This window comes from Misgurnus anguillicaudatus, chromosome 11 (genome assembly GCF_027580225.2).
Source record: "Misgurnus anguillicaudatus chromosome 11, ASM2758022v2, whole genome shotgun sequence".
NCBI classification, from domain to species: Eukaryota; Metazoa; Chordata; class Actinopteri; order Cypriniformes; family Cobitidae; genus Misgurnus; species Misgurnus anguillicaudatus.
In genome coordinates, this window is record NC_073347.2 from 10355817 (window position 1) to 10368303 (window position 12487).

Below are 12487 nucleotides of genomic sequence, written 5' to 3' on the forward strand. Positions count from 1 at the left end.
CTCAAATATCAAATGGTTTGTACTCTATCTTTTAAAATGGTCAAAGCAAACACAGGGTTCCCACACCTTAGTTAATTTCAAATTCAATGACCTTTCAAGGACTTTCCAGGTGCAAATCCCCCTCAAATTCAAGGACTAAATGTGGCGACACATTTCAAGTGAGAGCAATGTTACATCGTGTTACCTTTTAAGATATAGGGCTCTATCTTACACCCGCCGCAATGCAGCGCAATGCGCGACGCAAGTGTCTTTCGCTAGTTTCCACCCTAATTTTCACGTTTAGCGCCGCGTGGTTTAAATAGCAAATGCATTTGCGCCCCCTTGGCGCCCATGGGCGTTCTGGTCTGAAAAACGAGGTGTGTTCAGGCGCATTGTTGGCGCGTTGCTATTTTGAGGCAACTAAAATAGACTACGCCATTGACCAACAAAAACCTGGTCTAAAGTCTAAAGTCAATGGCGCAATATGTTTTATGTTATTTAAAGAGCGCATTAGTAATAATATGCGCCTATAAACGGGAGGACAACGCGGGTTTGCTTATCACAAAGTACATAAAAGCGCAGCAGCACAAAAATGCTTTTAAATATGAAAGATTAAAGGATTGAATTTAAGAGATTATTATTGAGTCTCTTGGACATATTTATAAAGGAGGACTGATTATGAGACGTTAGAAGGCGCAAAGAGCTGCTTTACCTGCAGCCTGATAAGTAAATAAATGCTTTGCTTTGAACAAATGCATCTGTTTTTAAATGTTTTTTTTTTAATGCTACCTCACGGATTTATTGTATATGATGTACCTGTGGATATGGCGAGATGAGAAACATTTGTAAGTAATGCTTAAAAAAAACTCTTTGCTAAAAAAAACCGCTGTCCAAAGTGCTGAAACGTGAGGAGAGCCGTTTGTAATTTCTTTATCTCCTGTTTGTTACAAATAAAGTATTTTTAGAGTACAAACCTTATCTTACATACTTGTAAATTATTTTTTGATGATATTGGATAGCCATACATTTAAAGCAATTACAAGCCTGCTTTTTACTTCCATGACTAAAAGAAAACCGGTTTTAAAGGTTTTAATAAAAAAATAACAATTTCAATATAAGGGAAAAACAACACAATTATTTAACATTAATCTTAAACTGGGGATCTTCTTCCTCCACTTAGTTTTTCAGTTTACAAAGTCCGTCATCTAAATAGGGATTAGACATAGCGCCAGCGCAACTTGCTTTTAAAGGGAATGAGAGCTGTGACTCTCATTGGTTTACTGCACGTTACGCCCAAAATACTCCCATTACAATAGGACCTACCTTTTCGACCATGCGCTCGGCGCAAAAACGATTTTTCCCGTCGTTAAATTAGCAAAAGTGGATTCGGACACGCCCATTTAGACGTTGCGCTGTGAGCTTTAGACAATGCGCTTAGATCGTTAAAATAGGGCCCATATTGTTACAGTTCCCTTTCGAGGGAACTCGTGCTGCATCACTGTGGTGACATTTTGAGGACGCCTCCAGGGGTAAGTGCGTCTGAATGTGTATATCAAATTCAACCAATGGTGAGGCTTAACGACAAAGACAGGGTGACGTGGGAGCCAGGAAGTATATCACTATCTGACATATTGCCAAAGATGGCGTTACAGGGACGCAGGAAGTATGGCGAGAGACACAGCGTCTCGTTCCCTTCACAGGGAACAACAGTTACATACGTAACGCGAGACGTTTTCATGTGTCAAACACAACTATGCAAAAAAGCATTTTGGTATGAGTCAACATTCGCATACAGAAGATATAAGCATTTAAAGCGAACAGTTAAGAACGTGTGCTTAAAAAGTCTAGAATTTTTATGATATTATCCTACACTACACAGGGAATAATATGGATTTTTTTTCCAGAAAACTTCCTGCATTAAATAGATTCATGCACTTTCAATCATCTGTATCTATGTATGTATATTTTCAAAAACTTCCCAGGGCCTTGAACTTTTTACCCCAGATTCACAAACTTTCAAGGACCCGTGGGAACCCTGCAACCAGCGCACGGAGGGTTAATGTACATGTCAATGATGGCTCACAAACGTGCGGGATAGGCTATGTATGTGTGCTTGTTGTCAGTGACTGGTAGTGGTCACAAACACGCTCAAGTGCGGTGTATGTTTGTTTGTCAATGACGGGGATTAAATAAAAAAAAAAAGTTCAAATCCCAAGGAACACAAACACACTGATAAAATTGCTCAATATTGCTTAAAGGGACACTTCACCCATTTGCATTAAGTCATGTATAGTTAGAACCCCAGTCATGTTTTTGAATGGTCGTGCATCATTCCCTCTGTTTCCCCTGAGACAGGAGAAATATGGATTTCAGTGTTGCACTTCCTTCTTTCAATGATGTAAAAATCATCATTTTGCATCATTGAAAGAAGGAAGTCCTATATCTTTGTAGAGGGGGTGAGACTACAAACACTCATTTTCTCTGTCAAATAGGCACCAAATTCGAAAATTATGTTACATTTCAACTACAAATATAATCCACTTTTAATAAAGATTAATGTTTCCACGGGTGAAATGCTCCTTTAAACGCACTGCAAAGCCGGGCTCACACTACAAGATTTTCAACCCAAATTTATCCCTCTTGAGAATCTGAGAGAAAATTGTGTCCAGGAACTGGACTGGGTCTGATGTTTGGCTCAGATTATCATGTAATGTGTGATGTTTACAGATCAAATCTAACACTCGCAAGCAAATCAGGGCTGCCCCAATAATTTCAAACATGTTTGATATTTAGGATAGTAAATCAGGATGATTATATCATGGTTCTGGCCTGAAATATGTGTCTAAAAATGTTTTGTCAGAAGAGAAATGCTGATTCTCAAGATTTTCCTTAAGTTTGCCTTGAACTTTAATCCATTGGACAACTTTAAAACAGGGCTTGATAGAGGAGATCTAAATGCAATACTGCTTATATTTTATCAGTGATTTGTGTTTTGTTTACAGTAATATAACATCCTAAATATAAATATGTACGCCACAGTACCTTGCATCCAAAGACAGAAGCATTTCAGGTATAAGTAGCAGCAGTTTCTCCGCCTGTGGACCGAGAGTTTTTCCTTTCCAGCTGATCATGGCCAGAGCTCCATGACTCAGATACAGAGCCACAGCTGCAGGTCTGCTCTTCTCATACAGCGCCGCACAGCTCTGACTCAACCACAAGGGTGCAGTGTCGTTCTCCTCATCTTTACCCTGCAGGAGACCTGCAACCTGAAAACACATACGATCATATGGGTTCATGTAAAATCTGCTATTGTACTAAACAGTAAACTGAAAAGTAAGCTCACTTACTGTGACAGGTACATCATCTCCATTTCCCATAACAGATCTAATGAGCAGGACAACAGCCATCCCTGCAGTGCTCTGAACTGCCTGAACAAATTCCTCTGGATTTTAGGAAAAAATGAGAAAGATGAAACAGAAGCTATGATGTTCATTAATACATGCATTACACATAGCATTCTCCGGCTTACCATCAGTCAGTATAGATGAGTAGCATCTCAGTAATCCACAGAGTGCTTGCTGTAGATCGCAATGGTTTGAAGCTGAAAGCAGTGCTGCACTAATGGGCTCCTGAGATCTCTGGACCACAAGCATGGAGGTCTTCACCGCTGCCAGACAGGACTGCATCAACTGAGCCTGAGCCACGTGACGACCAGCAAGACCACTGAAGACCAAATAAAATATGAGTTAAAATGAATGGACGAGATGTTTCACAATTGGTGATATAGGTACGCAACACTGTGAATCCCATTTTTACGGCACCTTACATAACAATGAAGAGTTTACCTGTTCTGCTCAACATAATAATTCAAGACTCGCTGAAGGAACTGGAGAACTATAAAAAAAATCAGTGGTTCAGAAATGACGTGCAAGACAATCAAATTTATGCCATTAAATGTGTTTTTGATTTGATACAAACCTTCTGTTAGCAAACGATGAATGCATTTCTCACCTGCAAAACAGAACATTTTAAAATTTGTTATACTGACACAATCGAATAATTATTTATAATAACAGCACTAACATACCAATGAGAAAGCGATCCAGACAGGAAGTGATGCAATCCGTCAGGTGAGGATATTGATCTGTGCTCACGGAGCAGAGCGACGCAGACAGGCACTCAGATAGACACCCAACTGTCTGCTCCTGTAGCCAATCTGGACTGCTAGCTATTGCACTATTGTGAAGAAGAAAAATGAGATTATAAATTATACAAATGTATAAATAATTTATAAATAAAACAATTATAAATAACTGTTTTTATATATTGAAATGTTTTTAATATTTTATTTTAATTTTTATTTATATATTATAAGACATGTTTATTTAATAAATAAATGTGCAACTGAAACAGAATTTTTTTTTTTAAAATAGAAATCTCTTGTAAATATTCACTAATGTACAAGTAATAAAAGATAAAGTAGTACAATGACAGCTCTAATTGAATATTGACAGTGTTGTTTACATTTAAAGACTCTACATTACATCAGTGGAACTCAGCGTATATTTGAAATTAACAGAGCATTCCAAGGAGCCACGTGATTGGTTGATTTCTGTTTTATGTCATACCTGTGACATCAGTTGTAGAAACCAAATTCAAAACAAAATTTTTACTCAATCTTGATACACACAAACAGATTTCTCAAAAGATTTTCTGCTGCTTCTGAATCTTGTTGATATCTTCATGATGACGACCTTCACATGTGAGTATGGCCTCCGAAGGACACGAGTTCGTTCAAAATTTTTGGATGATTGTGTAGGCCAGTTGAGTGTTTCCAGGTTGAAGGTGTCGAAGGTAGCGGACCTCCCAGTGATGGCGGATGTGACCGGGTTGGACCACACCTACAGCTGCATCTCCAGAGCCGTTCAGCCACCGAAGAAGAGGAAGAGAGATGCTGAGCTGCAGGAGGACCACCAGACGCTGGAGGACAGGTACATGCACAACACCGCTGTTATTCCTGACCTTTGTCCAGCACTTTTCAGGCCTCCGGTCTCAGCACCATCCGTGGACCCGGCACCAGAGGAACCTCTCTACATCAACGGCCGCACCGTGGAGGACTTTCAGGTAAGAGTGTAACAATAAATAGCAATAAACACAAATAAAGCTTGTCCGGTATTGATACTGAAATGCAAAAGGTGATGTTATGCACAGCTATTTTGTGTACTCCGGCTCTTGGATGAGTCCTTATCAATCTAAAATCACTCTTTAAGTCGTTTATAACATGCATTTGAAAAAGCAGCACTCGTCAAACATAATCATTATAAATATTCTTTATCATCATAAAAATACCTCAAAGTTTTAAAGAGAAGCTGCGTTTGTAAATGGTATTTCTTCTGTGGTGCATATTGAGTTTCTGTATAAAAGCACCCTCTGGTTTTGGATGTAGCCGTCTTTCACCATAATTCACTGAGAAGCATAGCAAGCAATTCACACAATTTATCGTTTCCCTCCCTTACTTTTTAGGAGATCTATCACTCCACGGTGGATCCCCTCCTACGGTTGCCCTCTGGTCGGCTTCGTCCCTACAGCCTGGATCTGGGTCTGAGGATCAAGCAGCGCCTGTGGGAAGCACTCAACCGTCCCAGCTTTTGTGAGGAAGAGCAGGCTGATGGATCCATCCGCATCAGAGAGATCTTCTCCACACCAGGAGCTGCTCCTCCTCGCATCAAAGTGGACATCAGTGGAGAGCCTTCTCCCAAGAGGTACTGAATCAATGTGTGATTTATAAACACACAGATCAGTCACACCTAAAAATACTGCTGTAAATATTGTAAATACGTAGCATAAGTATAAGGATTTCAGCAATGTTTTTCATTATTTTTTGATAATTGTGTAAAATTTATTACTATAGATTTCATTGCACTTTACATCAGGTATGGTTCCATTTTAATGAGTTTGTGATCCTGGTCTTGTTAATCTATGTTGTGTTTCATGTCATGGCTTTTTGAGAGTCTTGTGTTTCTGGTCCTTGTGTTTCTGGTTTCTTGATTGTTGCAGGTTGTTTTCGGGTTTAGGTTTTGTCCTTTGCAGGTTGTTTCGGCTGGTGGTCTGCAGGATGTTTCGGGTTCAGGTTTTGTCTTTTGCATGTTGTTTCGGGTTTAGGTTTTTTTCTTTGCAGGTTGTTTCGGCTGGTGGTCTGCAGGTTGTTTCGGGTTCACATTTTGTCTTTTGCAGGTTGTTTCGGCTGGTGGTCAGCAGGTTGTTTTGGGTTCACATTTAGTCTTTTGCAGGTTATTTCGGCTGGTGGTCTGCATGTTGTTTCGGGTTCAGGTTTTGTCCTTTGCAGGTTGTTTCGGCTGGTGGTCAGCAGGTTGTTTCGGGTTCACATTTTGTCTTTTGCAGGTTGTTTCGGCTGGTGGTCAGCAGGTTGTTTCGGGTTCACATTTTGTCTTTTGCAGGTTGTTTCGGCTGGTGGTCTGCAGGATGTTTCGGGTTTAGGTTTTATCCTTTGCAGGTTGTTTTCGGCTGGTGGTCTGCGGCTGTCATCATCGTTGGGAAGTCTTGTTCATCTCTTGTGTTGTTTTATTGACTGGTTTGCAGGTCCTGTCGTTCATGGCTGTAGCGTTGCTGTGCTTTGTCTTCTCGGTTTCCGGTTCCTCTGCCTTCATGTTTTTGAGATTTCACAGTTTTACCTTGAGTTTTAGATCCAGTTACCTCTGCTGTCTCCAGATCAGCTTTACAAGCAGTTGACAGCTAAACTCCAACACTGCTCATTTCATCAGCAGCACTTTCCTCTGAAATATTTAATATTACTATAGATATAGAATAGATATATTATTTACAATATATAATATATCTTAAGTATACTATTACTTATAGTAATATATTACTACATTAATTTTACACTTCATAATTTCGATACTAAATAGAAAGCTAATATTAAACCTATATTAAAGCTAAAAAACAAAGCTAATATATGAATACTAATATTATAGTTTTATAATAAACATTTATAATATAGATGCTTTATAATGAATTATATATTGATTATACTATTACTATACTATATATATTAATAATATTACAATTATATTCTAATATATAAAACTAATATTAAAGCTATATTAAAAGAAATATGTAAATATATATAAAACTAATATTATATATCTTTATATTTATAATATAAATACTTCATATATTTTATTAATTATACTAATAATTATTTATTACTACAATATTAATTATACACATTATAATATAGCTTTATACTAAATAGAAAGCTAATATACAAAGCTAATATATAAATATATTTAAAATAAATATTATAGCTTTATAATATATATTTATAATATAGATACTCTATAGTGTATTGTATATTAATAATACTATTATTACACTAATAGATTATATATTAATAATATTGTAATTATATACTAATATATAAAGCTAATATTAAAACTAATATATAAAGCTAATATTAAAGCTAATATATAAATAGATATAAAATATATAAATATATATAAAAATACTATTACTACACTAATATATTATATATTAATAAAATATTAATTATGTACTAATATAAAAACCTAACATTATATAATCTTTATAATATACACATTTATAATAGAAATACTTTATATTATTTATATATTATGCTATTTATTATATATTAATAATATATTAATTATACACTTTATAATATAGCTTTAAACTAATATATAAATATCTGGCGCTATATTTATAAATAAATATAATTACTTAAAAAGCGAATCATTGTGTCATGTCTTTATTTTGCAGTGTCCTTTCTTTGTTGTTTGTTTGTGGTAAAACTACAATTCCAACAACATAATACATGTTTGTTTTTTTGTTTTTAAGTATTTGAAAGAGTCTAAAATAGTACTATTTATTGTCCTGAAAAGTTTCTCTTCAACCCTTATTAAACAGATGTATGAGAAACTGGTTTTAACAGTTACAACATAGTAAATTAAAGTTTTTGGGTTATAAGTTGAATAACACAAATGTGTTTTTATTAGAAGTGTTTTTAATGTTGGTTTTGAATCCACCTTGATATATATTTACTAGAATAAAATGTGTGTCAACTTTACCCAATTATTTCTTTATCAACCGGGACAACAAGACCCATCACATAAAAAGTGGGAACTGATTCACAATATCACTGATAACACATGATGAATTAATGTTGATGTTTCAAACCTTGCTACGGCTCTCTTCAGTGGATTCTTGACTGGCAGTGTGATGTATAAGAACGTCAGTGTGTTCAAGCAAGCTTGCAGTAAAGGACCTGAAGGAGACTCATCACCCTCTCCCAACTGCTCCAGCATGGATCCTGCCTGCACACATTAACAAAAACTATTTTCAATATCATATATAAGCAATACTTCAAGAACATTTGAAGGTTTAATGAACAGACTTTCTATTTTTGTTGTATTGTTGAGCAGAATCTCAGCTATGAGACTTAAAGAACTACATTTCCCAGAGTGCATCAGCAGCAGTAGATCAGCTGCTTGTCATGTGATTAGTCATTGTCACTGATTTGGAGCACCTGTTAAAACATGGAGTTCCTCAGTCATTCAGAGAAACAAACTTCAGAGAGAAGACACTCCAAATTCACTCGTAGGTTCAGTCCAAAGACGCCAATGGTTTGTGAAATGTTTATTTACTTTGTAGTGTACTGTTTTATTCCATGTAAAAGGTTTAAGTACTTGATTTATCATAAAATTCATGTAAAATGTTTGGTTAAAATATTTGATTAAAATGTTTCATTGAAATGTTTGAATGAAATGTTTAAATGAAATGTTTAATTAAAATGTTTAATTAGAATATTTAATTGAAATGTTTAGTTAAAAACTTTTACTTTTGTTCTCTGTTTAAAGGTTTACAACCTAATTCACTGCTAATTCACTGCCTAATTCACTGGACAAATAATCAACTGACAAAGCCAAAAGAAAAATAAAAGTGATTAAGTGGAAATTTGAGTTGTCCTTGTGTCCTTTGGAAATTAAACAAGAGAGGATTTGACAGTTGTAAACCACGCGAAGCAGCCTGGCCTGAGGATAAACGGCTTCAGATCCAGCAATAAGCTGTTGACGTAGAGGAAATCAAGATGGCAGAAGATGTCCTGGGGATGACGGTCCAGCAGCTCAAAAAGGAGAGGACCACTGCAAAAAGCAGCTTCACCAGACAAGCCAACTTCATTTCAAGAGAAGCAAGCAAAATGCTTCAAGTGGAGTTAAAGGAGGAATACACTAAGCTTTCAGATTGTTTCAGGAAGATGCTTGATGCCAATGATGACTACAGAATTGGACTGGAGGCAGACATTAAGACTGAAAATAAGGAAGCAAGTCTTAATGAACAGCAAGAAGCCGACATTGATAGATCTGTAAAGGAAGGTGAAACAAAGTTGGCGGAAATAAGAACCATTGTTCAAACAAACCTGTGGTCAAGGTATGGAGAGAGTGAACTTCTGGTGGCAATCTCGGAAGCAGAGAAATGCAATGATGAAGCGGCTGATGTGGCTGTGGAAAGTGCCAATTTGGAGGGCTATGAAGTGCACCTCAGTCTCTTGGACAAGAGAATAAAAGAGGCAATCTCAGCAATGTCAACATGGGAGAGATGGATCCCTAAAGAGTTAAAGGATGAATTAGATGGAAGAGTCAAGGACATAAGAGCATCCTACTACAGGCTTGAGGTAAGGAGAGCTGAATTTGTCACTGCACGGACGATCAATGAGCAAAGCACAGGACCAGTACAATCCCAACTGGCAACATCCACTCCATTAGTAAGAATAAAGCCAACCTCTCTACCTATTTTCAATGGAAGCAAGAGAGAATATCACAGATGGAGGAAAGACTGGGAGAGCCTGCAAAAGCAGGGAGAGCCATCTGGATCAACTGAAGTTAAGAAAATTCAACTCTTGGAAAGTGTGGATGACAGAATCTCAAGGGACCTCAGACTTTCAACCTACACCACTGCCAAAGACATGTTCAGAGTCTTGGAGAACAGATATGGCAACAAGTCAACCATCACAGTGGAAATCCTTGAAGAGCTAGAGAAGATGCCACATGTGAAAGGGAACCATCCAAGAAAGGTCATTGACCTCATACAGTCAGTGGAGAAGGCCCTAGCAGATCTTACAGAGTTAGGAAACTCTGGAGCCATAAATAACCCACTGGTAATAAAAACCATTGAAAGCAAGTTGCCTGACTTTATTAAACGAGACTGGGTGATGTTCATGGTTGAACCCAGGAACAATGTCACATCAGACAACCACTTTGCCATGCTTTTGAAGTTCTTGAAAAGTCAAGAAGAAATACTGGAGAGACTAGAACAGCTCAGAACTGTGGAGAAGGTGGAGAAATCAGATCGTTTAGACAAAAAGTATGACCGAAAAATCGCCTCAACAAAAACCACAAAGAAAGAAGAGTTTGATGAAGGATGTGGTGTCTGTGGTGAGAGAGGGCACAACAACAAAATCTTCTTCTGTAAAAAGTTCAAAAGACTTAAACTACCTGAGAAGAAAGCTGTATTAAGAAAGCTGGGAGCATGCAGAAAATGTCTTGGATGCCATGATGAAGATGGATACTGCAGAGACACATTCCTATGCAGAAATAAGGACTGTAAAAGGGAAGGTGGTGCCCCAGACCACCATTTTTTCCTCTGCCCAAAGGGAGAATTCAAAAGAGGGGAAGAGAGAAGGATTGGAAAAGACGTCAAAGGTGAAGGCAAACTAACCGAGGAACAAGAGGAGATCTTGTCTGAACTTTCTCCAGAAATGGCAGATCGATGCAGAAAGGCTTTCACCAACACCAACAAAACTGCAGTGACACTTGATGCTTCAGGCCAGTCTGAGCTACTGCAGAGAAATGGGCTCTCTGAACTTCCAGTTATAATGATGTTGATGCAAGTCACTGCAAACGCAGGGCAGAAGATTGGGACTTTAATTGACCTTGCTTCAGATACAAACTACATCACCCATAAGGCTGCTGAAAGACTAAGGTTACGACATGAGAAGATAACTTTAGTTGTGCATGGAGTTGGTGGTATGGCTATGGAAGTGAACACACAAAGGTATCTCCTCAAAGTCAGAGTCAAAACACCAAAAGGAACCGAGAGAGCTCATGAAATGGTCTGCTACGGCTTGGATGAAATCGCCAGAGTGCATCAAGTAATTGAACCTGAAAAATTGAGAAAATTCTTCCCAGAAGTCAAACTGAAAGAATTGGAAAGGCCAGAAGAGGTTGAACTTCTCATTAGCCACCGAGAGGGAAGACTCGCTCCACAGAGAGTAAAAATCATTGGAGACCTCGTCTTGTGGGAGGGACCATTGGGTAAGACAGTGGGTGGAGCACATCCCGACTTATTTGAAGAAGTGGAGGTAGCAGCATATGAGTCCAGAACACACTTTGCTCGCTCCATGAGGACAGCAGCTGTCAAATATCAAGAAATCAAAAGTCCAACAATTGATACAGCCCAGCCACAGCGAAAAGATGAAGCTCAGACCAAATTTACAGCTGTCAGTAACCGTAAGTTCCTAGAGTGGTGGCACTGGGATAGCATCGGAGCTGCATGTGAGCCAAGATGTGGAGGATGCCGTTGTGGAAACTGTCCACCTGGAGGAAAAGAAATGACCCTGGCAGAGGAGAGGGAACTGGAGATCATTAAAGGAGGTCTTACCTACAAGAAGGGGGATGCTCACACATCAGCGCCACATTGGGATGCAAAGTATCCTTGGACGGTAGATCCAGCCTCTCTCCCAAACAACAAAGGTGCAGTCCAAGCTTGTTTCTTAAAGATGGAAAAGCAACTAAGCAGAGAGCTAGACTGGAAAGTTGCATATACTAATCAGATACATGAAATGATTGAAAGAGGCGCAGCCATAAAACTCACCAACAAAATTATGGATGAATGGAACGGACCAGTGTGGTACGTAAGCCACCTGGTGGCACCAAACCCTCATTCAGTGACCACACCAATTCGTATTGTATGGAATAGTAGCCAGAAATACAAAGGCGTGAGTATGAATGATCTTCTTTTGAAGGGACCAGACGTTCTCAACCCTATCAGAGCTGTCTTGCTGAGGTTCAGAGAAGGGATGTATGCATCTCTAGGAGACATTAAAAAAATGTACAACTCTGTATGGCTGGAGGAGCGTGAGATGCATCTTCATAGGTTCCTCTGGAGGGACAGCCCAGATGAAGAGATAGGTGAATATGCAATTACCAGAGTCAATATTGGGGACAGACCTGCTGGTTGCATTGCTCAGTTGGCTATGAGGGAAACGGCACGCCTGCCCAACTTTCTTCACTTAGAAGATGAGCGCAGAGTCATTGAAGAGGACAGCTATGTAGATGACCTCTTAACCTCCCATAATGACCTAAATAAACTTGACAACATTACAGCAAATGTGGAAGAGATCTTGAAGGCTGGAGGTTTCTTCCTCAAACCATGGGTCCGGTCAGGGCAAAGTGGGAGGCAAGAAATGGAG

At 38.3% G+C, this 12487-nt stretch overlaps 2 protein-coding genes across 3 annotated transcripts in view; one reads left to right on the forward strand and one right to left on the reverse strand.

The window, feature by feature from the left end:
• thada (THADA armadillo repeat containing) overlaps window positions 1–12487 on the reverse strand; it is a 125333-nt gene that overhangs the window by 108211 nt on the left and 4635 nt on the right. For both annotated transcript variants that reach the window (XM_055170930.2, XM_055170929.2), the window contains exons 4-10: window positions 8197–8333; window positions 4067–4215; window positions 3958–3990; window positions 3825–3873; window positions 3509–3702; window positions 3327–3421; window positions 3022–3245 (exon numbers count right to left, since the gene is read on the reverse strand). In XM_055170930.2, coding sequence (XP_055026905.2) covers window positions 3022–3245; window positions 3327–3421; window positions 3509–3702; window positions 3825–3873; window positions 3958–3990; window positions 4067–4215; window positions 8197–8333 — 881 coding nt within the window. The remainder of the gene's footprint in view (window positions 1–3021; window positions 3246–3326; window positions 3422–3508; window positions 3703–3824; window positions 3874–3957; window positions 3991–4066; window positions 4216–8196; window positions 8334–12487) is intronic.
• Window positions 4605–5906, forward strand: LOC129416599 (uncharacterized). Its single transcript, XM_055170935.2, has 2 exons — window positions 4605–5103; window positions 5503–5906. Exons 1-2 carry the CDS (start codon window positions 4723–4725, stop codon window positions 5746–5748), a joined length of 627 nt encoding a protein of 208 aa, XP_055026910.2. The 5' UTR covers window positions 4605–4722; the 3' UTR covers window positions 5749–5906.

What these genes read in the sequence shown, in the direction of transcription:
- LOC129416599 (XM_055170935.2), top strand. Translation starts at nt 4,723, where the DNA reads ATGATGACGACCTTCACATGTGAGTATGGCCTCCGAAGGACACGAGTT. An exon ending in GCACCGTGGAGGACTTTCAG is followed by an intron (nt 5,104 to 5,502) that starts GTAAGAGTGTAA and finishes CTTACTTTTTAG; the next exon opens with GAGATCTATCACTCCACGGT.